Source organism: Equus przewalskii, chromosome 19 (assembly GCF_037783145.1).
Source record: "Equus przewalskii isolate Varuska chromosome 19, EquPr2, whole genome shotgun sequence".
Classification (NCBI taxonomy): domain Eukaryota; kingdom Metazoa; phylum Chordata; class Mammalia; order Perissodactyla; family Equidae; genus Equus; species Equus przewalskii.
In genome coordinates this window covers 32320052-32346910 of record NC_091849.1, presented here as the reverse complement: position 1 = coordinate 32346910, position 26859 = coordinate 32320052, and the positions used below count along the sequence as shown (strand labels likewise).

General features: G+C 46.3%; 1 protein-coding gene across 13 annotated transcripts in view; it reads right to left on the bottom strand.

The window, feature by feature from the left end:
• Positions 1-5672: 5672 nt before the first annotated feature.
• Positions 5673-26859, bottom strand: part of LOC103566644 (butyrophilin subfamily 3 member A3-like) — a 42273-nt gene continuing 21086 nt past the window's right edge. For 3 of the 13 annotated variants that reach the window (XM_070585769.1, XM_070585775.1, XM_070585773.1), the window contains 10 exons: positions 18494-18632; positions 17625-17762; positions 15197-15544; positions 12006-12287; positions 11690-11890; positions 11372-11392; positions 11251-11277; positions 10221-10247; positions 7019-7045; positions 5673-6610 (listed from right to left, as the gene is read on the bottom strand). In XM_070585769.1, the coding sequence (XP_070441870.1) occupies positions 5967-6610; positions 7019-7045; positions 10221-10247; positions 11251-11277; positions 11372-11392; positions 11690-11890; positions 12006-12287; positions 15197-15544; positions 17625-17706 (1659 nt within the window). In that variant the 5' untranslated portion in view covers positions 17707-17762; positions 18494-18632 and the 3' untranslated portion in view covers positions 5673-5966. Of the gene's footprint in view, positions 6611-7018; positions 7046-10220; positions 10248-11250; positions 11278-11371; positions 11393-11689; positions 11891-12005; positions 12288-15196; positions 15545-17624; positions 17763-18493; positions 18747-18942; positions 19276-23679; positions 23806-24597; positions 24772-26859 lie in introns of those variants that run through there. The other 10 variants (XM_070585768.1, XM_070585772.1, XM_070585778.1 and 7 more) reach the window with 9 other exon arrangements.

The following is a 26859-nucleotide window of genomic DNA, read 5'->3' as shown; positions in this document are numbered from 1 at the left end:
TGAGGACATGAATCAAGAGAGAATTCAGAGAGAAAAGTAGTGTTTTTGAACAAGTTTGGTTTGAATTACTTGTGGTATGAGAAGGTGATTTTAAATTTTAAAATGTAATTTAGAAATTATTTACCAATTAACTAAACCTGTCCCTTCATGAAGAACAAAAACAATGTCTTGGGGCACATGATGCTTCAGGTGTCTAAAAGGCAGATGAAAATGTAGTTCTATAGCTCAAAAAAAGGATTGAGCAGATGTAGATGTTGTGAGTACGTGGGTGAGAGTTGTTTCTAAAGTATGGACAAGAAATAATATCTCAGGGAAAAAAGAGAAGAGAATCTAAGATTGAATCCTAGGGAACAGGAACATTTTTAAAGCTGGTGTAAGGAGACCCTTCAAGGAAAAAATAAATGATTGAGACAGATGAGGCAAAGGATTTGGCATTGCAGAAGCCAAAAAGGAGAAAGTGATAAGAAGGTAGTGATCAGGAAAGTCCAATGCCTCGGCTAGATAGATATTTCACTCATGTTTGGTTGGTTGCTAGTTTGTTTATGTATTTATTTATACACTACTTTATTCTAGATAAAGATTTTGAGCAGCTCATAAAAATGTTTTCAAAACAACGATATAAAATTAAAGTGAGAAGACAAAATCAAGGAAAATGGAAAACAAAAATGGAAATGTAAAATAAAGTCAGGAGGGAGATTATATTCAAAATGCACATTGTTAGAAATATATAAGCCACAAATTGACCTGAAGTTCTAGCAGCCAATACAAGGAGGGAAACTGATCACTTATATTCATTCAGCAAATATTTATTAAGTAGCCATGATATGATACATACAGTAACCCTGGGCTTTGGGGACACATGTCCCCCATAGAATTTATATTCTGCAGAAGACTCAGACATTAATCAAATAATCAGGACCAACCGTAAATTGACATAACTGCTACAAAATTAAGGGACAGGACTTCATGAAACCAAATAATGAAAATATTCCATTTGGACTAGAGAGAGAACTTGAGCTTTGACTTAATAAGTAGCAATGAACCAGAGAAACAGTTCCAAGGAGAGAGTAAGATTAAAAAAAACCTGTTTCTCCATAGCAATGCCAATAGAATGTAGTCCCATCTTACACTGAGTTCAGTTCTTAGGCAGGCAAAATTTATGTGTGGTCAAAATAACCTGGAAATCCTTTTTTTTTTTTTTTTTTTTTTTAAAGATTTTATTTTTTCCTTTTTCTCCCCAAAGCCCCCCGGTACATAGTTGTATATTCTTCATTGTGGGTTCTTCTAGTTGTGGCATGTGGGACGCTGCCTCAGCGTGGTCTGATGAGCAGTGCCATGTCCGCGCCCAGGATTCGAACTAACGAAACACTGGGCCGCCTGCAGCGGAGCGTGCGAACTTAACCACTCGGCCACGGTGCCAGCCCAACCTGGAAATCCTTTTAATCACTCATGAAGTACAGCTCCATGGCTAGGTGTGGACAACCTTATGCATAAGGCAAATATATGAATGTATAATGTGTACAGTAATGGACATAATATTATAAACAGGGCTATGATAAACCAAAATTGCATCTTTAAACCTCAAAATCAACATTAGTGCTTAAACAACCTTAAATAGTGAGAAACCCTGGGGCACAGAGGCCTCATGAGGGAAACAAAAGTTCATATCTCTCTTTTTACACTCAAACCAAGGCAGACACGTCCCGAGTCAAATGAAACAGTTTTCCATTTACAATACTGTATTGTTTTGTTTTGTTCTTTTCTCTTGCAGAAAATCCACAGTTGAACTTCTTCACACTCAGATGATACTAAGGTCAGAGAGACTCTACCCTAGTGGCTCCTCAGAAGGAGAACACGCCGGTTAACAGAGCGAGCAAGACACAAAGCAAAACCCCTAAACTAAGCCTAGAAGTAAGCCCAATCAGGTCGTCCTTTGTGACATTTCCTAGTGTGAACCAGGGCAAAATGCCAAAGCCCTGTGGATTTTTTCCCCCCAGAGATGTATGTGGTGGGAGGACACATGGGATCCTGATGAGGGGAAGCAAAGGCCATTTTGGGAGAAGGACTCCTGGGGAAACATCCTGACTTTCCCAAATCTCCTCCAACCTTCGCTTTTTAGGGGATTCTTTCCCTCTGGCTAAAGAACTCTGCACTCCATCATAGGGACTCATCACTGAAACCAGACAGAAAGAGTCAGAAAGGTGGGTGGAGAAGGAGATGGGTAACAAAGGTTCATAGAGAGAATGAGGCGATGGAAATGCCAGCCAAGGACTTTTTGATTAAACAGAAGCTGGAGGGTACTCAGCTATGCGGATGAGCACACTAACAAAATGAGAAAGGGATCCATGGATATAAGATAAGCTTTGAATTTAGAATAGAGGATCTGACCCCAGTCCTATCTGGATGGTCTAGAAAAAGTCTCTTCCTCTCTTTAGGCTTCTGTTCACTTCTACAGGGGAAAAGATACTTAGGCATATTATGACTAGTATTTCAGTGTTTCCTAATTTTATGTTAATAACATGGAATTTTTAACGTATTTATCTTTTAAATTACCTAGTATAAAAGGTTTTCTACTTATAATTAATATAAAGTTCCTCTTATTAAACCTATGTTTTTAAAAGTAAGGCAAGATTGTATAATTTTCATAAAGTCATAAACATGACTCAGAAATCAAAGAATTTATTCAATAATTAATCGGTGATGGAACTGCTAGAATTGTAAAGCTGGTTCAAAGAGCATTGGAAAATTGGTTATTTGTTATCCACCAGGAAAGACAGTTGTAAATAAGTTTTCTGAGTTAGAGAAAAAAAGTAGTTAATATCCTAGGGGCAATAAAACTGTAACCTTTGGGTTTACCTTTTCTACTGAAAAAATCGCGTATAACTTCACAGAAAACAAGCCCTAATTAATGATAAAAACCAAAGACAAACACTGATACATTCCCCTAGATGATTACATGGTCTTTGTATGAGCCTATTAATGCCCCAGGATGACACCAAAAGACATGACACCCAACTTTTGCCTATTTCCAGGTTTTAAATAGTGTTTCTTAACAATATAAGGAAAAGATTTCACGGATAATAATTGAGGGGATATTAACAGATGGTGAGAAACCACGAGAAAAAAAGTAAATAAATAGAGAGTGGGTAGCACTGCTCAAACTAGGACCTACAGCAGCTGTCTTGTGGGGTTGGTGAAGTGGAGCCATGGCCTGTGGGGTTACTTTGCACCGCTTATAAAATCTGAGAGCCTTCACAGAACCTGCATCTGAAGAGAGGAGCCAAGAGTCTCTTAAGGAAGTAAAGTGACCTCTGCCCTAGCAAAAAAATAAATGGAAATTATGGCTTAGGAGGTCCACACCGTAAAGTGTAGATGCAATAAAAGTTGCCAAGAAAAAAGTCTACTTTCTGTGTAATTAAATGCTTTCCTAAACAATGATATTGAAAAGCTTATAAAAGTATTTTGCAACTTTGATCAATACAACTTCCAAAACAAACTCATTACCACATGTCCACCTAGGTAACTTTTAAATCAGTCAATTCTGACAAAGCTTACCGACAGTGATGACTAATCATTCTTTCTGGAATTACTTAGGCAGCTAGTGCACTTGTTTAAAAAGATTACTTCTATTTTGTGTGAGAATAATTCATATTACATGCATATCTTCCTTTTCTCTCTATTTCAAAGGAAATATGCCCATGGTTCATCCAAAAGTAATATGCTGTCATGAAGGTACAAGCTAAATGGAAGAGGAGATAAACATATGGATAATATATTAACATGTAGAGTACTTAAAAATCCACACAAGGACCCCAAAGAGTATATTTGCATGATCTTATTGTGGGGTGCGCCATTTTAATGAATCTGTAAATGCCTCAACTATCTCTTCCGATGTACTATGAGCAGGTCAATGCCCTCCTCCAAGCTACATTGCAGTTTAGATGCTTATATCAGTCAGTGTACAGTCAGAAGACAGAAACCACATCAGTCATTTGATCAGGGAAAATTGGTGCAAAGAATTATTAACTAGCAAAATGTGTTTAACTACTAAAAGAGGTAAAAGAAAGTTCTAAAGAATACAGAAATAGGAGATATGGGGAGCAGACATTACCTCCAGGGCTACGGCAAAGTACCCAATAAGGAAGAAATTTGGGAGAGGACCCCCCAACAAGACTGAGATTCAGAGTTTATTGGAAGGTAGAGTTCACTGACATGCCACTGGTGGGCAAGATTGGTGGGCAGGAAACCTCCCACTGGGTACTGGCAAGATTCCCTGGGAAACAACCTTCTAGATAACAGCCTGCTGCAATGCCAGACAAATTCACCAAAAGTGAGAGAAACTGGGCTTTCTGCAGGCCACTGGCAGTCTCATCATAGAACCAAGAAGAAAAGTACCAGAAGTAGAAGAGAAGCCGTTTCTTCTGCTATGACTTGCAGTGTCCCCTCCAGTTCACTTTACTGACAAAGGCTAACATTGTGCCAGATAGCAAAGAAGAAGTGTTTATGGAGTCCAACTTGAGTATCACAAAGCAAGGCAAATACAGGGTAATTTGGAACTGAGAGGCAATAAGTTGATAACTGGCACAGTCCACATCTTTGGCTATTCAGCTTCCATATATATCACTTTACACACGTTTGAACTTCCATATAACAACACAACAACTCTATATTTTCACCCATCAAGACAAAGCTATTCTTACAAGTGAAGAAGTTCTCACCCTTTCCCCAAAATGAGGAGACAGACAGTTCCAGTCATTGTATCCAACACTGCTATATTATTTACTCCTGAAATTCACAGTCCCATTGACTACTCTGTTACCCAAAGACTATATTACAAACATAACCTCCAATAACTTGAATAAAATCATAAGAGTAAGAATAAGAGAGAGGAAGAAATGGATAGTAAATACAAATCAACACGCACATAACAAAAGGATTGTAAAGCTATTACAGTCCTTTCCTACAATTGGTTACAGGCCAGAATCATTATCTATGACTTCCTTCTTCCACTGCCCATTCCACGTCTTCTCGTCTCACCCAGAACCACAGGTGGTCAGAGTTCTCTACCTGATGGAGTGAATACTCCTCCATTCCTGATGGTCTGATTTCTCAATAGTCCTGCTTCCTTCTACTTGCTATGACTTCCCATTAACCTTTACCATTGGACTTGGAAGTACTAAGAGGCAGTATATTGATAACTAGAACCAAGCTCATGGTCAAAGCGTTCTGAAATTCACCTTGCATCTGAAAATTATCTTCTTCATTCACACCTTAATTCTGGTAGCAGTTCTCTTCCTTCCACCTGGTGTTGACACAAAAGAAGAATCTAGATTCTTCTCCTTAATTCCCTAAATTAAAACAGCACAAGTTTTTCACAAGTAACAGAAATTTACTGAGGTTTGGAAAAATTGGTGTGTTTAATCCATCCCGGAATGGGAAATATGTAAAGCAAAATAATAGAATCCTCTTAAAAGTCCATCAGCCATCCATTTCCCTGGTAATTTTGGATGTTTTTCTGGACAGATAGTACGGATCCTCCAAGATAGAGGTGGGGACCCACCCTCAGCCTCTGGGTTCTTCTGCACAAACTCAAGTTGGATAAAGTAAACTCTGCTTTATTCTGCAGAGTAATTCAGCCCCTCATCCCCTTTCATATCTAAACAATAAAAAGATCTCATGAAATATTTTTTATTATCGGAAAAAAACAACTTCACATAGTAAAATTCAGCCTACCCCAAACCAGCTCAGTCCACTTTTATAATCTGCTACCTGAGCACAAGGCACGAACTAACTATTCTCATAATCACATCCCCAGCAATCTGCATCTATAGCAGGAGGACAAGGCTCCTAGCCATCCAGAACTCACCTCAGAGGCCTTTGCCACAGGGAGTCTGCAGCTCTCAGAAGAGCCATGGTGAGGGCTCTGGGACAGTGATGGGGCCCTATATGGACACAGCCTCAAGGTTTCAGGGGAGTAACGGAGATTCAACCCCTAGAGGAGCACTATCAACACCAGAGCCTGAGCTGAACCCCTCCCCTGGGAGGCTCACAGGCTCTTCCACAGAAGGAGAACTGTTAAGGGGCACAGGGAACCCCTCAGGCCCACCCTCCATAGGGCAGATGGTCAGGGACACATCTCCTGACTTAAGCGTGAAGTATGGAAAGAGCATCCCAGAGAAAGAAGCCTGAGGGAAGGAGAAAATGTGGGAGCCATCAGTCATGTTATAGAAGGAGACATCCCCTTCATTGTAGTCCACGAAAACCCCCACCCTGTGGGGAACTTGCCTAAGAAATAGCAAAGTCTGAGGGATAGTACAGGCACAATAATTCTTTTCATAATGCCCCACAATCCAGAACCCCTTCTCTGGGCACTCTCTGTACCAGCCCTTTCTTTTCACATCTTTGCTACAGACCCCCAGAGCCCACTCGCTTCTGTCTCCACTCCTGACCGCCACCTCCCAGTAACAGCGCCCTGATGTGATGCCCTCAAGGCCCAAGATACTGCAGCTGCCTTCTGAGTCCACACAGGTGTCCTTCCAGGTCAGACTCATCTTTTCATGAGAGACGGCAAGGCTGGGATGGGCAGAGCCTGGATCCAGAGTGACAGACCCTACAGAGAGAGTTACCAATCATGCAAGGCCCTCCCCTGCCCCACAACAAGGGCATACAACCATCCCCCAGACACTTAGCTGCCTGGAGGGAGGGCTAAGCCTACTGAGATGAGAGCCTTGTGACTCAAGCCTACAGCCCTCCAAGCAGGAGAAGAAACCACAAGACTGATTTAGGGGGTAGATATGTCAAGGGCCCTTGAGGACCAACTTGGACTCCAAGGGCTGAAATAGATCTATTTAGCATCTAGTATTAGCCACAACCCACCAGCCCCAACTATGTGACTATCACTGCCACATCCCACACCACCACCACTGATGGTGCCAGCATCTATGTCACCACAGGGATCTGAAGGAGAGCCAATGCGGGCAGCAGTAGGAACACTCAGCAAGAACATGAAGTCACTCACAGGCCTGGAACTTCTCCTTCCGCCAATCTAGAAGAGAACCACACACTTCATATTAGGGATTTGCATAGACTATACACAACAGGGTCAGCATCTAGTCTTCTGAAAAACACTGATACAAGAGCTACAGGGGAAAATATTTTGGAAACATTCAACTGATACATTTATTTCTTTTTTACACACACAGCCATCATGCTGCAGCCTTCCCATGAAGGCTGAGCCATGAAGCTTAATACTCAGGGATTGAGAGGATGGATATCAATCTGAACATAAAGATCATTGCCCAGATTTCACTACCAAATTATGCTTTCTCAAGTCCCTAGTCACATTCATCCTGAAAGCTAGGTTTTCTTGAGAAAGTATTGAAGAGATCAAAATTTCCGAGGCCTCCATTTAATTATCAAGAACTAATTGAGCTGAACTTGTAGGTTGCCTCTAAGCCATGGGTAGAGAGAATACAACTTAGCTGAGCTGAACTCAGAAGATGACTATAAACCATGAGTGAAGAGAACTCAGGATATAGGATCAGAGAAATCTTGCCCAACAGGAGGCAATGAAGAGGTTTCAAGGAAGGGAGATAGATGGTCAAAGCAGGAAAGACACACATTCAGTGAGAGGACAGACACTAATGAATTCTCTTACCCTTTTCACTGGGTGGGGAGAGCAAAAACATCCCTATATATAGGGGATAAGCCAAAAATATTAGAGCTAGTCATCTACTTCCCCCTCTAATTGCCCAGAGAGATCGAAAGCTTCCAGGAGAAACTCTATGTGGTAGGCTCCCAAAGATGTCCATGTTCTCAACCCCAGAACGTGTGAATATGTTACAGCAAAGAGAACTTTACAGACGTGGTTAAGATTAAGGATCTTAAAATGGGGTGAGGGGTATGGGGAGAACAACAATGCCCCAAACAGCTAGATAGGATCTGCCCCTCCTCAGCAGACCCCAATCCTAGGATCTTAAGATCTAAATCATGCTAGTCTCCCCAGGGTGAGGACCTCATATGACTAAGGGGAAAGCACAGTGAACTCTCTCCCTCACTGATGTGAAACCACACAATCTCTTCCAAACTCCATAGTCCATTTTGGGAAGAAGAAAAGAAGACCACTGACCAAAGTAAAGCCTATATAAGTCATAAGACCCTGAAATGTCTCCAGTGGGAGAGTTGTTGCCTCCAACAGAGTGGAGACTCAGGAACAAGATTCAAACATTTATAGAAATAAGTAAACAACATTTTCTTGCACATTTGGTATGTAAATTTGTGACCACCATTCCCACTTATACAGGTTCATTCAGAGAAATTGGCATTTCCATCTCTATTGATTTGCTTGATGGAAATAAGATCACATAAAATGACTGGGCTGACCCATGTGGCCCTTTAAGAAAAATGAACTTTAGTTTACTTGTTCTTCACCAAGACATCAGTTGACACCCAGCTATAAATTTCTATCTCATAATTGATAGAGATTACCAAAGAAGAAGAAGGAGAAGGACAAAAGAGAATTGGCCTTTAATTTTGAGATTCTACAATGTGTTGAGTATTATGCTATTCTTTACTTAATTTCCACAGCAAATCTTTAAATTACAAATTATTTCTCCAATTTTATGAATAAAAAGAGATCAGATATTTATCAACCTCACACCATGAACCTGTCAATATGAAAATGTTGATCCTACTGTATGGCATTTGTCCATACAAAATAAAAGGATATACAAGTATACATTAAAACACATGCACTTTAACTCAGCAGATAACAGGGAGAAGGTAAAAGAAGACTATCTGATCCTGATTTTTAACAAATAAATCCCAGGGAGAATCAGTAAGGTTCCCTAAGGTAGATTCCTCACTCATCTGGTCCCCAGGCCTCCTTCACCTGCTGGCTTGTCCCTCTCTGTTCTCACAGTTTACATCTCTGAGGGTAAACAGAAACATCCAGAGCAAGGAAAGGGCGTGTTACACAGGCTCAGAGGGCACAGATCCTTAACCAACCCCAGTGCTAAAGGGTCCTCTGGATAATGCTTCCTTGCTCTAGGATCCCCCATACCACACTCCTGCCTTGCCTGTTACTGGAAGATTGAGATGGTCTCTTTATCAGAGGCAAATTCAACTAGATGATTATTTCAAAATGGCTTAAAAATAAATATAAGTCTTTACCAAAATTTCTCACAGAGGTACCAAGGAGTTGATTACATTTCATGCACCAAAATAACTTGCAAACCCTCTGTGTACTCCCCAACTCAAACCACCAGGGCTATGACTTGTGGTCTCTCTTCCACTGCTCCAAGCCTCTCAAAATCTCTACAAGGCGAATCTCGGGCATCCTACTTCTTTTTCATGTCCTCCTCTCTTCCTCCTCCTAGTCTTTTCTTCCCTGATTTGCTCCCCACTCTTTCTCTGGTAAACCATTTTAACTCCTCTATGTTTCTCCTTTCCCAATCTTCAAACATTGCCCCTAATAAACGCAACCAGGGCTGAGCCCATCAGACAAACGCAGAATTCTCCCAAAAGGAGATAATGATTGTGAACAATTACAAGTTGCATTTTGTTCCTGTTATACAAACATATACACAGAATTTTGCATATAATTTCAGATCTTTCCCAGACCCTCACACCAGAAGTCCATAAACATCCTGGAGGTTCTGGACCCCACATTCAGAACACCTCCTCTACAGCAACTAATTCCTCAGCAGCCAAGGAATCTTGGAAGAAGAAACTCAGCTTAAACAGGGAGTCAGAGCATGAGGAAGCAAAGAGAAGACCAATATCCCAGAAGAAAACCAAAAGTAGATCCAAAAAGGGGAAGAATTTGGGGACAAGAAGGATCCAGAACCAAGGACCCCCTTAGGAAGACCTGAGTCCTAAGCAGGCAAGACTTCTGAAATCTTCTAGAGATCAGAAATTCCTGACCTACATAGTCGTTTCCCTGCTCCAGTCTCTCCTTATAACTGACCTCTCCTTTGCCACTGCACCAATGAGAAGCACCAGTTGAATGAGGTGTTTTGGGGGGTGTTCTAACCTTAGCAATGACCTGCAGCAGAGGATGGGTCAGAATGGAGACAGATCTGTGTTCTCAAGGAGGAGTCCCTGCAGTCTTAGAATGGAGGCTACAAAAGTGACAAGGAAAGCAGGGACATCAACCCATAGAGAAGGGGGCAGGGTGGAGGCTGGAGAGGTGAGGCCACAGGAAGCTCAGAATCACTCACCCGCATACAGCTGGGCCTTCCTCCAGGCTGAAAAAGAATACACCCTGGTGAGACCTTGGCCAGAACAACCCTGCTCAGCATGAATCTACTGGCCCTTGCCTCTCCTCTGTTCTACAAGTGAGACTATCTACAGGGAGAGAGCTGGAGAGAACATGACCTCCTGCAATGTGCAGACAGCAGAGTGTTGTGGGATATTCTCTGGACCACAGGTCAGGAAGTCTGCATTACAGGTTGAGCTCCACACTGTCTTGCTGCTGCTGTGTGACTTTTGGCAAGTCACTTAGCTGTTCTGTGCCTCAAAAACCTCAAAAATTCTTATTCTATCTGCATTCACTTTTGCAACTAAGGATCAAAAATTGTACTGTGTGTGAAAATATTTTAGAGAATATAAATTGTTCCATAAATGTAAGAAAGCACTGTCATATCCAGTCTTATTCTGGCAAAGATATATCTACAAAATAACTCAAAATGGGGAATGATGTAAACACAGAGATATAAGGTGAGCTCTGGGGTTAAAGTGGCCAACCTTTCTCAGATAAAATATTTCTAGAGATAAACATCACTATTCTGGGACATTGACAACTCATCCTGCCACATTCCCATGCTTGGTCAGCCCATCACTTCTGGATCAGCACCTTCAGGAAATGGAGAGAACAGACTCTCCCAGGATGGTGTTTCAGGAGTCACACTCCTAAACTTAATGGTCCCATTTATGTATAGAGCTCCTTTAACGAAATCTCAGGGCAGCTGGCTTTCGGCTTCCAGGTACTGACTGAGAGCTAAATGCATTGAAGGCTAGAAAACTAACAATATGGTGGGTGGGTCATGGTTGGAATAAGACCCAGGACACATGACAAACTCCAGAGGCCACCATCACACTCAGGTTCCCAAACACTGGGTGGGAAATGGCGTCCCAGATCTGGGAGAGCCCAAGGAGCAGGACTGTGCATCCCACCAGCTTCCATTTCTGCCCCTAGGTAAGGGGGTCCACATGGCTGTGCCTAGACAGAAACAAGGAGAGGGGACTCACCAGCCAGGTAAACTGATTTCCTCCAACCTGAAAGACACCACATAGGAAACAGGTGAGCTAAGAATCAGACTGTCTCTTACAAAGGGGATGCTGAGAGTTCAGGAGGAAAAGCAGGACTTACTGAGATCTGCCTGGAGTTCATCTGAAAGAGAGTGAAAAAATAAGCATGAACTCCCACCCATAAGAAAAGTAAAAACTGTGTGCCTGAAGAACCTACAAGAAAGAATCTCCCTGTACCCTAGAAGAAATTCCAACTCCAGACCCCTCTGAGCCTCCGTGGCGCCCCCTGTCCTCTCTGGATCTCCTTAGCCACCTACTCTGGGCCAAGGGCTCTGGATCTCCCTGGAGAACGAGAGCCCTAGACTCCAGCCCTGTGGTCAGCTTGTCCCTCTCAGCACCAGCTGCCACCCTCGCCAGCCTTGGACCTGTCCTGCCTCACCTATGGCCTTCAGTGCCTCCTCCTTTGTCTGACAGTCTTCTTTCTTAGCCCGGCGCAGATCATCCTGTTTCTGCATCTCCTGAAACTTTGCAGAACGTTCTCTCTTGGTGCAGAAGCCAGCCCCAAGGAGTAGGAGCACCAGCACAGTCAGGCTCACCATAAAAGCCAGCTTCCACGGAGAGGCCTGGGGGAAGAAGGGCTCTGCAGCCCAGCCAGAGACCCCATTAGGGGTAGAGCCCTGGGCAGCCCAGCCCAGCACACTCAGGGATGCTGGCCCCTTCCTCTGGACCTGCTGGGAGCAGGGAGCAGCACTGACCTGGGATGAAAATGGCCATCGCCTTCTCCTGGCCCAGGATAGGGTTAAGGATGGAGCAGGTCACATTCCCCGCAGAGCTGTCTCTCACCACCAGAGAGGCTTCCACACTGAACAGCCCTTCCTCATCTTGGGCATGGGCCTCAGAGAATGCCAGGAACTTCTCTCCACTGAGGTCCCTCCATTGCACCTGGGGCTTCGGGAACCACCCTGAGGCCATGCACACCACGCGGATGCCATCCTCCTCCAGCCCTTTGATGTACACCTGAGGGGCAGAGCCCACACCTGCAGAAGGTAAGCGGGAGAAACATGGGAGGCCGCCTAGGGCCCAGGGATCCCAGTAGTGCCCACATGTGCACAACTCCAGGGGGACCCATTCACATTGCATTCTGGGGGCTCTGTGGGAAGGCCACCCCCTCCAGGGAGCAAGGTAGCAGCCCTGCCACGTGGAATAGAAGGAAGGAGCATAGGACCCATTGGAGGCACAGAGGACAGGGGCTTGTCTCCCCCACCATGCAGGTGGAAAGGCTGATGCTCAGAGGAAACAGAAGGAATTTAGTCCCAGGCTTTATCCTTATCCTTCACTCTTCTCGCCTCACATACTCTCTCAGCACATCTCCTCCACACCCACTGCCTGTCTTTGTAAATCACTTCCAAAATTATGTCAATTGACAACCCTGTCTCCTGAACTACCCTCCCTTATATCCATGTCCCTGTGGGTTATCCTTACCAGGATTTCTCACATACACTTCAAACTCAATATTCCCAAGCTAAATTCATGATTTGGTCCAAGCTGTGATAGACTAATTATGTCATATTCCCAATTCGTCATGCTTCTTTATATCCAGCTCACCCTCTGCCACATATTTTTAGTGCCTTCACACTCTGCCTCTGGGCTCAATCATGTGACTTGACGTGGCTCAAGCAGAGTTTTTAAAGTGCCTGTGCCTTTGGGCCTGCCCTCTGCCATGGGAAGGATGTGCTTGGGCAGCCTTTCCAGCTGAAGCTTTCCTAGATCAGCCAACAGCCAGACGGATAAAACCCACGAGAACAAACCCAGCCAAGGTCTGCATGGTGCCCTCTTCAGCTGACTATAAGGACAAATAAAAACTAAAAGTAAGAGGCTTAAATCTCCCTGTTGAAAATAAGGGAACAGATTCCCCTCCCCTCTTTCTTCTTAGAGCATTTACTTTAGAAAACTTGTAATTGTAGGTACTTTCTCCCCTCTTTGAAATGCGTATAAATCCTTTTTGAAAACTAGCCAGGCCTTTTGCCAACTTTATGACCCAGGAATGTCTTTCTCAAGGACCTCAAAACCATCTCTTTGAAATGTAAACAACAAAAGAGGTAGCACTCCACTTTCCCCTTCCTGTGGGAGGGTAGGAGCCTAACTTCACTGGGCACCACGCTCCAAATTGTAAAACCACCTCCTGTCATGAAGATATGAGAATTTGCCTTTTTTCTGGATAAAGCCAATTAGCTAACATAGATGTTCACCTCAATTACCAGGTAAATTTAGAGTAAACTCTGTGCGACAAATGGTGCTGTCAAGTCCTCTTACTTGAGGATTAGTTATTATTTATCTTGAAAACATGTATGTAATGGATTGTATCTGCTTGGCTTCATAAATGGGGGAGATTTCCTTCTGTCTTTGCAATCTCTTAGTAGATTGTCAGTGAAGTGCATCACATTCTGGTTTAATGCCCATTCAATAAAAAAACTGTTTTCTTTCTCTACTACCTTTGTGAAAGGATTTCTGGGTTGGGAGGTTTTGTTTTTGATATTTCCCCAACATAACCAAAGATGTCTAAGTAAGCCCAGTTAAGATTAGCCAAATACAGCCCAGATTAGCTGAACTTTCTTAATGCCTGATTTAAATAAATGGTTACGGCTGTGTGCCATTGAGATTTTTGTGGTTGTTTGTTACACTGCTTTATTATGGCAACAGGCAACTAACGCATAACTATCACTATTCCTACCACTAAACAACAAACCCTGAGAGACTCTATAATCCCCTCTCCCCCTTCCAAACTCTCTGTGTCCCCAAATCTACTCACTTAGTTGGGTCTACTTTCTAAACCTCTCTGATGTCTGATTCCTCCTGTCCCACCCTACTGCTGCTTTCTGAAGTCAGGCAGTCATCCTTTCCACCTCATAACTGCATCCACGCCTCACCTTGCTCATCTTCCATCCATCCTCCTCACAGCTGTCAATCAAACATTCCCAGTACTGCTCTGTTTAAAACTTCTCAGCAGTGCTTCCAAGTTCCATAACACAGCACACAAAGTCTTATTTGCTCTGGCATCTGCCTTCTCTCTCAAACTCCTTCTCTCCTCTTCCCGCCCAACTTCTACCACCTGTGCCCCGCAGGGCCCATGCACTCCAGCCCCAAGGACCATTTGATTAACTGCTAATAACCACAATCAACATGCTCTATGTGTGCCCTGCCTTCTCACGTTCCAGTCCATCAACCTCAAGGGCTCTTTGGAACCTTGTCTGGTGAACTCAAGTGCCTGCTCAAGTGTGAACTCCCTAGGAGCTTCTCTCGATCAATATAGGCAGCATTAATCAACCCTTCTCTGTGCACCGTATACCAGAAACATCTCTTTATTCCACTATTGTCACTTCTTACCACCTTCCCATTCACTTCTCTTACAAACCATGATGGCTTCCTTGTGTGCCCAGAACACACCTACCTCTGGGGTTTCACGCTGGGTGTTCCTTATGCTTGGAACTCTCATCCCCCAGATATCCACTTGGCAAAAACCCTACTTTCTTGAGCTTTTGCTCAGCTTGTCAATAAGGCCCACTGTGAGCCCCTATGTAACACTGAAGCCTGTCCTCCCTCCCTACTCCCACCTTCTGGTTCCCTTCCTCTGCTCTACTTGGCCATTTATTCTAAGTACTTAGCACCTCCTAACATTCTCTATAACCCATTTATCTATTTATTTATGTATTGCCTCTAGAATATAAACTCCACAGGGCAGGGATCTTTGCTTGGTTCACTGATGTACCCAGGAGCCCAGAACAGGACCTGGCACATAGTGGGGCTTCCGTATATTTGTATTGAATAAATGAATGAGTCAATGAGCCTCCTTTTACACATCTCTAAAATGATGGGCTGATCTACATGGTCTGAGATTCCTCCCAACTCCAATACCTTAGGACTCAAGAACATAGATCAAGTCACCAACCTGCCACCTTCAGTTCCAAACTGGCCTCTTCATAGAAGCCTCCCTTTCTGAAGAAGCAGGTATATAGCCCATTGTCAGAAGCCTGGACCTTGTGGATTTGCACTGCAGCCTCCCCCTGGGTGAGGAGGTCCCTCACCAGCGAGGTCCGCCCTGCATACTGGGCCATCTGCTCCTCGTTCTGCTCCCGCTGGTTTTGATAGACGAACACAACTTCTGAGAACTTGGAGCGGAACCACCTCAGCTCCATGTTCTCCACACTCATGGTTGGGGACACACGACAGGGCAGTGTGATGTCCCCGCCTAGCGTTGCCACAATGGGGTCTGAGGGGCCAATCACGAAGAACTCCTCTGTGGACACAGACATAGAGGTGAGAAAGTTGGAGAGATGCAGACTGGGAACAGGGAACACACACGATCAGGTGGGAAGGCCCAGGCAGGCTGGAGGCAAGTGTCGGATCAGCTGACCTGATGGATTGAGCTATAACAACTCTGAACCCGGGCGAGATCTTCAGACCACAACTTTGTGACCCAGAAATGATGCCAGGAACCGGCCCTGTTGCTGAGTGGTTAAGTTCACACACTCAGCGTCAGCAGCCCAGGGTTCACTGGTTCAGGTCCTGGGCACAGACCTACACACGGCTCATCAAGCCATGCTGTGGAAGCATCCCACAAGGAAGAACTAGAATGACCTACCACTAGGATATACAACTATGTACTGGGGCTTTGGGAAGGAAGAAGAAAGAGGAGGATTGGCAACAGCTGTTAGCTCAGGGCCAATTTTCCTCACAAAAAAAAAAGAAATGATGACCAAGAGACTGCCTTATCTGCCTGTGCTCCTGTCTTCACAGCCTTCCATGAAGGACTCTAACTCAGTGGCTTGCAACCTGCAGCATGCATCAGAATCACCAAGAGGGCTTGTAAAACACAGATTGCTGGGTCCCACCCCCAGAGCTTCTGATTCAGTAGGTCTGGGGTGGGCCCAAGAATGTGCATTTCCAAGGAGTTCCTGGGGATGCTGATACTGATGTTCCAGGGACCACACTTTGAGAACCACAGCTCTAACCCAGCCCCTCCAGGGACAGGACTGAAAACTGACCAAAGAGCACAGCTGTGGCTCACATCAGAACTCTTTGATCATTCAGCCACACCCAGGAACTTCCCCACTCCCACTCTTAACTTTATTACTGGTGCCCATGTCTTTCTCCTCTGCTGAATTACATCTGTAACTAGAGCCAAATGCTATTTCCATTAAAAACCTGCCCTCACTCTCACCACTCACAGGAGCCCAAATCACTGCTTGTTAAAACAGAAGCTTTACCCTACTACCACCCCGTCAGAGCCCTTGGCCTTCTGAGGCCTGGTGGACGGGCCACAACATGACTATTCTGCAGGACAAGCCTGCTGGACCTCCAAACAGCGACTTCTCACCTCCTGTGCTCTTCGACCTTGGCCTGAGTCACCATCGTTTCTCACTTGAGGGATGACAGTGACTAGTCTCCCCATGTCTATCCTCTCCCCACCCCTACATCTCGGACCCTTTTCACCTATAAGTGAAACCATGTCCCTACTCTACTCAAAGCCCTGCTTGGCTCCCCAGCGCCCCCAATGGCCTACAGGGCCGACAGGGATGACCGCCAGTACCTCTCTGCCCCCAACTCCTGATTCTCTTCCTCTCACTCATTCTGCCCCAGCCAACACTTGCCTTCTCTGTTCCTTGAACACCCCAGGCACATGGCCAGCTTTCCACTGGCTGTTCCCTCCTACAGAAACCCTCTTTCCCTGGAGATCTCACAGGCTCACTCCCTACCCACTCCAAGTCTTTGTTCCCACCTCACTGACTACACTGATCACCTGATTGAACACTGCTGCCTGCCCACACTCCATCTCCTGCACCCCTGACTGCCCCACCCGACTCTACTGCATTGTCCCATCCTCTCAGCTCCTCTAACTGACTGTAGGTTTTGTTGATTTGTTGATTTATTATTTACTGTCTCCTGCTAGAATGTAAGCTCTGTGAGACAGGGAATCTGTCTGTTTTGTTCATAGAATAACACCTAACACATGGTCGACACCTTATAAATATCTGTGGAATGAAATGAACTAATGAATGAATAAGTGCTTCAGATACCAAGGAAGCCCAGGGGAAAAAATGAGGGAAAAGATATTTTCACATTTTTGATAGTTGACTTTTTAAAATATCATAAACTCCTCATGGGATAATTATCAAGGCCCCCTACCCTCATGTTACGATTTAGTGCCTCTTCTTAAATGTTTAACTACAAGTAGTTGTTAGGGAAGAATCACAATCCTTCTATATCCAGAGCCCCCACAAATAACCATCCATTCCTGATGGAGAGAAACCAGCAGAGCTCCTGGGGGCTCCCACCAGCCAAGGGAGACACACAAAGAGTAACAGAGACACACTTACCTGCGGACCCCCCGGTGAGCAGCTGGATGAGAAGCAGGGAGGTGAGATGGCAGAGCACAGAGTGGCTGAAGCAATCCTCCATTTCCTTAGAGCTGGGGAGAGAGGTCAGGAGGCAGGGCCAGCCCAGAGTACTGGGGCCTCAGAAAAGAGAGTAGGACTCAGGGCTGGCAATAGACTCCAGCAGGAACAGAGCCTTTCCTACTGGCTCATTATGCTAATGGAGTGGTGGGCCCCACACAACTCTGATGCCAAGAAAGGACTGAGCCAGGCTCCTTCCAGCCCTTTTGAATGCCTCTGTGGTGCTAGAGGCCATTAGGCTTGCTTGGGAAACAACCACTCCTTCCTTTCCCACCCCATCAGCACCTGCAGCACAGCCCCACTCTGCCCAGAAAACCAGACTCTTCCTTTCTCAGCACCTGGGGCCCCATGGTGGAAACCGTCCCTCCATCTCTCCACTGTTCACACACTGCTGGTAACGCCCCAGGACAGGGGGCCCAGATTCAGGCCCCTCACCATGAAGGACATGCCAGCTCCTGCCTGCGGTTCTGTTGCCCCATAACTATGAGCAGGGAATCACTGAGAAGCATCAGAGACAGACTACATCCTCCTCAAGGAGACCGTGGCTCCCGTCACAAGCACCCTGTCCTGCTGTTGTTTAGTTCACCTGAATCTCAATCTCACCCCAGCCCTTTCCTTCTAGAGTCCAAGGACATGGCCCTGCACACAGCAAGTGCTCAATTTCCCACTGATGAGTTAATCCTCTTCCTCTCTGTATTTGTGGAAGGTTTCAGTCTCAGAGTAGAGGATCCCAGAGCAGCAGAGACTATAAAATGAGTCCTAGTCAGAGAAAAGACCTCCAAACTGCTTACTTTGGAGAAGTGAGACAGCCTATGGTTCTGGGAAGGACAGATTCTGGGGCTGACTGCTGAGTTCTCCTCCGGACGTGGCCACTCTCTGTGCTACTGCCTTAGGCAAGTTTCTTGACCTTCCCAGCCTCAGTTTCCTCATCTGCAAAGTGAGAATAGTAACAGCATCTCGCTCCCAAGGTTGTATGAGAATCACATGAATTTATATTTTTAGAGTCACTACATGTTCTGGAACAGGACCTGGTCCTAGTAAGTGCTACAAAAATATTATTAAAGTAAATAAATAAAGGTGCAACCCTCACTGTGCTTGTCCTGGGTCTTCCCAGAGCCGCACTACTATCCAACATCCTCCCACCCACCCCAGTCCCACCACATTCTCAGCCTCCTCCTCACAGCCAGCTTCTCCCTGCTTTCCTCTTCCTTGCACACAGGTGTCTTCAAAACCAACTTACCTGCTTTGAAAGGCTGAGACTTCTGGAGCATCTTTAAATCAGCAGCTTGACATGGTTCAGGGACCCCAGCAGACCCCAAATCTGCCCCCAAAGTTTGCACCTGCAATTAGCTGCTCAGAGCCCCAAACCCTGCTTCCAGATCCAATGCTGGGTGCCACAGGTTCCTCATGTCTGAGAAGCAGGTGGTTCCCAGGAGAGCAGGGAAAAGCAGAGCCTGGCAAAGGTTGCAGGGATGTCTATAGAGACCAGGCCCTGGGGCCCCCGCTAAGCGCCCCCAGACAGAAGAGTCCACCCTTCTCTGTCTCCTTCCACCACTTGAAAGTGAAACCTTGCAAAAAGCAATCCAAGCAGACTCTGCTCTGCCCTGTGGACAGCGCACCCCAGTTATCAAGAAGGAAACAGCATGATCAGAGCAGCAAAAAGAGGGTAGGTACAGATACACTGAAACAACCCTGCGGGTGTCCAGAGAGAGACGCAGACTCAGTAACCATTTGTTGAACAACTGCTACACTCCAGGTGGGCTAGCTTCCAAACCACGGATGTAGGGACTATGGGTGTTACAGCCAAGACTAATACCTAGTCCTAAGTATAGGTCTGGCTGTACTGGCTGTTCAGTACTGAAATGATTCCATGTCAGTTGATAAATCACACGGGACCACGGCCCCTAGTGTAGCTGCTTTTCTTTTCTTCATCAACAGATGACCCACGAGCTCCCCACAAACTGGCAACTGAGGGGTTAACACTAGACATCAAGAGCTTTCAGTTCAGCACCAGGACCCAGGCCCTGCCCACACTGAATGGACAGTGCCCTGCAGGTTGCTAATGTTCTAATATCCCCCATGGCCTGGGTACAGCCATTCAGACCCCCTCTCTGCCAGGCTGCCATGTACACCAGGAAAGGCCTGATTCTACAGTCTCCAAAGGAAAACCACAGAGACTGGGTCTTCCTCTCCAGCCCCTCACTTCCTGTGACTTCTTCATCTCAGTAAAGGGCACCTCTGTTCACCCAGTCATATCTGGCAACAACTCGAGGGTCATTCTCCTCTCCCACTCAGTCTACTTCCAATCTACCAAAAGGTTCAAGATTTTTCTCAAATCCATATCCACAGCCAGCACCTAGTTCCAAGCCACCCTCATGTCTCACCTGGCCCAAGCATGGCCTCCTCATGGATGTCCTGCATCACCTCCAACCTCATCTCCTCCTGTTCATTTTCCTTCCAAGGTCAGGATCCTCTCAAGTCTGCTAATGTCAACTCTCTGCCTCACCCTTTCAAGGGATTCCTCGGCTTAAACTTCTTCTCAGTGGCTCCCAGGCCTCCAGCTTCCTCTCTGACCTCATCCCGTTCCTGTCCCAGCACTGGCCTCAGGTGAGTTCCTCCAGTTCACTGAGCTTTCCCAGCCTCGGGCCTCCTCACAAGCCACTGATGCTCCTGCTCTCTCTCTCCTCGGCCAAACTCCTCGCCATTCAGGTCTCACCTAAAGTAACCTTCCTCGGGGGGCCTCACTGACCTCCTGATCCCCATTGTGTGCCCCATACACATGCTGGTTGGGGTTTTGGTGGCACTGTGTTGTCGACCACAGTCCTGGTGTGTGTTCATCTGTGGAATGTCTGTGGACTCAAGAGGAGGCACTGTGTGTCCTGTTCACTTCTGCACACCAGCCCTGATGCAACGCCCGGCACATAGTAAACACTGAACAAACCCTAGTTGAGCTCATTTGCAAAGGAGTTGCTTCAGCAGCACACTGACTACTCAGCTTTGTCCAAACTCAGAAAAGATTTTAGTCCACTGAGAAACGTGAAGAGAATAACTTGGACCTAAACAAGTCAGCCCCTGGACGGATGCAACAGCTCCACCATCTCCCCCTCTCTGTTTTTCTATCCACCCCAAACATAAATGTGTCGCGAATTACATCACCAGGCTGGAAACTTCAGGCTCAGCCACCTCTGACTGCTCCCTCAAGCCTGCCCACAGCTCTGGTCTTCACGCGTTAAGTGATTTGGGCTGGTGTCTCCCTCGCTGCACTTCTGCCAGGTGGTTGTTATTATTATCCTCATTCTACAGATGAGGCAACTAAATCTCTCAGTTTCACAACCACACACCCAACAAAAACTCTCTCAGCCTGGGGCTGGCCCCACAGCACAGTGGTTAAGCCTGGCTCGCTCCACTTGGGTGCCCAGGTTCTTGGGTTTGGATCCCTGGCACAGACCTACACACCACTCTCATCAAGCCATGCTATGGCAGTGTCCCACATACAAAATAGAGGAAGGTTGGCATGGATGTTAGCTCAAGGCTAATCTTTCTCACCAAAAAAAAAAAAAGAGAGAGAGAGAGAGAGGAAGATTGGCAACAGATAGCTCAGAGCAAATCTTTCTCATCAAAAAAAAAAAAAAAAAACCTCAGCCTGTGTTTACTCTCAGTTGTTCTAAATGACCCGTTGTATTTCTCTTGGAGCAAGGACTGACTGACCCACTGAGGCACCAGAACGCTTGGTTTCTGCCTGGAAGTCTGGTCTGAGATATTAAAACCCTGGGCAAACTCAGGACTTCTAGGTATACCTGAACACATCCCAATTTGTCATCCCCAAAATGTCCATTTCTGCTAATATCCACTTTGACTCAGGAATATGTGGAAAAATCCATCCTAATCAAAAAATAACTAATGAAACAAGGACCAATATTAGCCTTCAGGTCCACCTCCTGCCCTCTACCCCCCTCTGTCACCACCCATCCCTGCCCAATGAGCAGATTTCTCAAGACAGAATAGAGAGACATTAAGAGAATTTTATGAAAAGGCAGAAAGAAAAGAAACAAATTTTATTGACTACTACTAAGTACCAGGAAGTGTACTACACACACTGTATTTATTGCACGTCATTCTCACAAATGCAGAGAGGAAGTAGGACACGAGCCCTGGCGTCTAGTAACATTTAATCCAGGAACCTCGTAGAGGAAGGAGGGGCTAGAGCTACAAAGAGACTGCCCTCAACCACCCACCCAGCCCAGCCCAGCCCAGCCCAGCCCAGCCCAGCACCCAGCTCCACACACTCAGGGCGAAAGAGGAGCAAGAAGGGGACCTTGGACTCAGTCAGAAATGACCCAGGATGATACGGCCAGAAAGCTTATCTCACTCCGAATGCCAGCCCTTTGATTCCATACTGGGGGAGGGGAGGGAGTGACAAAGCTCGGGGAAGACTTTCCTAAGAGCATTGGAAGGACACTGAACACACTGGCAAGAAGGACAGCAAACAGCAAACTCCACTGCTGTCCCCCAGCTCTTCAGAGTCATGTTCCAGCTTCTCTAACGATAAACACCATTCACTAGCCACAAAGGATTTTTCTTGCTCAAAATAGAAATTATCCTAACACTAACGGGATTAATGTTTTACTTTCCTCTTAATAGACATACGATAGCTCTTATCTCTTAGTTGCTTCAAGTGCTTTCAAGGCAGATAAACACCTGAGCCATAAAACAAAGGTGAATGTAACAGGAATTTGGATTTTAAAATGTGACAGTTGACGGAAAGGATTAAACCCCTTTTCTTAAAGGTGCAATCCAGTAAAACTTAATCTGTCTTGACACTGTTAAGATGAGGGTTCACTGGGTTATCTTTTACTGCAGGAAAAGTTTAAGAACAGTTTTCTGCTTGTTTATTTTCTGGAAAAAAAGAAAAAGAAAAAGAAACACACGCAAGGTGACGGTTTTTGTCTTGACTTAAAATTCTTCCTTCCTTTATCTAAGGAGCATGACCCTAGCTGGGGATGGAGCTCTGTCTGGCAGCCTGCTGAGCAGAGCCCCAAGGACACAGTCAGTCGGGCCATCATCCTCTTCTGAGCCTGCGATCTGCCCCTGTGGTGAGGAGAGCCCTTCCCAGTCAAGGCTGTCATCCCCACAACTGAAATATCCAACCAAAGGAGGCTCTGGGGATTCCTTAAGCCCCTCACTCGCTCCCAGGAGTGGTCACTGCCTGTCCAGCTCCACCCAGAGGTCAGCTGCAGAGGCTGCCTGGCCGGCAGCACCCACCCCACCACCCTCTGAGTGGGCCATCCACTCTGCTTCCAAAGTCTGCAATTCCAGGGGAGGTGAGGAGGCGCCACTCCCACCCAAGCCCTGAGATATACAAAGAGAAAGGAGGGGGACACACATTCTCAAAGAAAAATTAACAAATTGTATTCACTAATAAATAAGCAAAAGATAAATAAGAGATTAAAAGGAAAGGAAGCAGACAGAGAGAATGATAGAGAAAGAAAGGAAAGAACAAGAAAGAAGGCAGGCTGGCCCCACGGCCAAGTGGCTAAGGTCACATGCTGTGCTTCACTGGCCCAGGGTTCTCTGATTCAGATGCTGGGTGTGGACCTACACACTGCTCATCAAGCCACGTTGTGGCAGCATCCCACATATAAGAACTAGAATGACTTACAACTAGGATATACAACTACGTTCTGGGGCTTTGGGGAAGAAATAAAAAGAGGAAGATTAGCAACAGGGCCAATCTTCCTTACCAAAAAGCATACCAAAAAAAAAAGAAGGGAAGGAAGGAATGGAGGGAGGGGATAAAAGGAAGGAGTAGTGGCATTCAGCCCTGACATTTCTGGGGATGGGACACCAGATGGACACGTCTGCCTAGAGCATCTCAAGTTCCCTAGTCACTGCAATGAGAGTGAATGAGTGCAGAGAGCAAGCACATGCACTGCCCATATGGGTGACCCAGCGAGTGACCTGGAAAGAAGTGACTTACTCTCCCAATCCCACGTAGGTCAGGTCCATCCATGGTCAAGGGTGAAACAGGAAAGTTCTGGCAGGAGAGACTTGAGTGCCAAGTTATGGGAAAGAGCCTGGAGGCCTGGCACTTTGGCCTCTGTCCCTGAGAGAATCAGAGGAGAGAAGCCTGGGCAGTAGAGGCCGGAGAGGCCCTGACTAACCCTGAAAGGCTGATTCTAACTGTCCCCAGGATGCCGGACACCCTGTTCCTTCATGTCAAGCCTTGTCTCCACAGGCTGAGCTACAGGCTGAAGCCCCGAGGCCAGGCCCCTGCTCTCTAATGACGGGCACCAATTCTCAGGCCCACTCTTCACCGCCTGCCATTTTACTCTGAACATTATGTACTTTATTTCAATGAATGTTGTGCTATAATCCTCTGAGCAAAGTATTACTTTCCTCATTTAACAGCTGAGAGACAGAGGCACAACGATATCAGGGAAGATGCCCAGGGTCACGTGGTTCTTTGGCAAACCGCGAGAGGAGCCAGGTCCACCCAAAACTCAGCTGAGCTCTAAACTGGGGGCACTAGCCCCATGGGGGCTCCAGGGACCTGGGGGCAGGAGGGGAGGCAGAAAATATATTAGAACTGTAACAAAAGCTTTAACCTTATCTTTCTTAATGTGTTATTCATGTTTGCTTTTATAATCTGCATAATGTTTGTACCTAATTGGTACCTGCACATTCCAAATACATTACTGAAAGGGGTGCATGATCCAAAAAGTTTGGAAACCCAAGCTCAAACCTCCACTTCAGAGATCCTCTCCAAAGAAGCAGGTCTCAGAGAGGGAAGCAGGACCTTCCCGCAGCAGCTGCCTGGGAGGCGCCCAGAAACAGGGGAAGACGGGTCGGGGAGGAACCTAAGAGCCAATAGAAAGGCCGTCCCGCCAAGTCTCACCAGGTTCCATGAGGCTCTGCTGCCCCCTTGTGGCCAGTACATGGCGGACTGAAAGAGCGCTTCTTGCGGGAGAACGCTGAGGGTCGGAACAGACAACGCCAACAAAGGATCTTAGAACGGTGGACGCGAGCGCAGGAAACCAGACACAAGAGACCGCACGCTGCAGGATTCCAACTTATATGAAGTTAAAGAACAGTCGGAATGAATCTGCGGTGATAGAAGTCAGCCAGGGGGTTCCCTAGCAGGCTGAAGGGGTAGTTAGGACAGGAAGGGACACGGCGGGGGGAGGAGGGGGGGGCACACTTAAGTCACGTACTTATTCACTTACCGAAGAGTTGTCTTTATTCGTATTCATTTTACAACAGAAAAATTGAGTTCCCACAGGGAAGTGGTGGGACAATGTCAGCATTTCTGTCCAACCAAGTCCCCACACCTTGGTCTCTCCCATGATGCTCCCCAATCTCACTGCTCCCCTGAGGCCTGAGAGGGTGAGCACCTCCCCCTTCATAGATCCCCCACAACACACACACACACACACACACACACACACACACACACACGGCACGACTGCATCCTGTCTGCAAAAGGCCCCTTGGCTTTTCTCCGCCACAACCGCCTCCCCATTTACCCCTCGTGGCGCTGGTACTGAAAGTTTCTGGACACACTCCCTGCACTCAGTTGTTCAGGGGGCACTTATTGACAGCTGGCTGCACACATCTGGGGAAGACCAACAAAATCTCTTGGGTGGGGGAGGGTGAAATGGGTGGAGGGAATCAAAAGGTACAAACCAGCAGTTATAAAATAAATAAGTGAGGGGATGTAACATTCAGCATGGTGACTATAGCTAATAATACTGTATTGCATACTTGAAAGTTGCTAGAGAGTAGATCTTAAAAGTTCTAATCACAAGAAAAACAATTGTGTAACTATGTATGGCAATGGATGTTAACTAGACTTATTATGTTGTACACCTACAACTAATATAATGTTATATGTCAATTATGCCTCAATTTAAAAATTAATTTTTTAAAAAAAAAGAAAGTCTCTTGCCCTGAGTAGCCTCACAGTCTGGCTGCCTGACAGGGCACATGGTAAGGTGGAGAAAATCATAAAGCAACATGGACAAGAAGAGCAGAACCCTCAGATACACCAGAAATGAGATACAGAGGAGACGGGGGAGAGGGGCTGCTCCTGGGCAGAGGAGATGGAGAAGTCCCCTCGGTTTCCAGCTTTGACTCTCCTGGGGAAACTGCAAATTCCCTGGAACAAAGCTGAAAATGGCTGGTGGGCACCTGACCTCTCTGAGGAGCCATCTTCCTTGCCAAGAAGACACTGGCTCAGACAGCTGGAAGCAGAGCTTCAAAGGTAGAGGGGGAGTTAAAGACTAAATCCCAGGAGGGAGGGAGATGAAAACCAAGCTGAAGACCCTACAGTTTCTGCTGAGAAAGAGCACAGTCCTGAGTGAGGAGAGAATGTCGCCCACCTCAAGGGAAACTTAGTCCTTATCCAGCATCCGTGAGGGCCAGAGTGAGAAGAGAAGTATGAGAGCTGGAGGGTCCCAGAGGGAAGCAGAATTCCACTGAGATGGTTCAGCTACAGAGTTTATATGGCTGAGGGCTGGGAGAAGAGAACAGCAGGGGATTCTGAGGCAGCAGGGAGCTTTTATCCCCCTCCCCCCCACTGCCTGTCCCAGTCAAGAAGGGACAGGAACCACAGGATGACACTAGTTCCAGAGAAACCCAGACACTGATAGGGAGTGAGAGAGAAATACCCCATCCCCTCTTCTTCCTCAGAAGGTCTCCACCTAGTGCCTTCCATTGGCAAAACCCAATGAGAAGCCACCAGCAAGGGGCCACCATGATTAATCCATAGAGGTCAGTCTCCCTAGTCACAAAGTAGGGCAGAGAGAACTGAGAACGGATGGAGAGAAGGGACACAGAGAGTAACACAACAAAGGAGAAGGGAGGGGAAGGATTAATATGAGAATCTCCACACTGACCCCTCTCTGTCACAAGCACCTTCCGGGTTAGCCAACTACTGCTTCTACCAGATGACAACCCTCCCCTCCACAGAAATGTGGACGACAATGATACCTGGTGACAAGCCTACTGAGTGGGGAATGAGGGTACGTATAGAGGTGGGAGAGGGAGACAGGCGGCCAGGGCAGCTCTGGAGTGGAACAAAACAGAGCCATTGATGTCTGCAGGCCTGAAGTCAGGGCCCAGCCCACACTGTGGGGCCAGCAGAGCCCTGCCACCATGG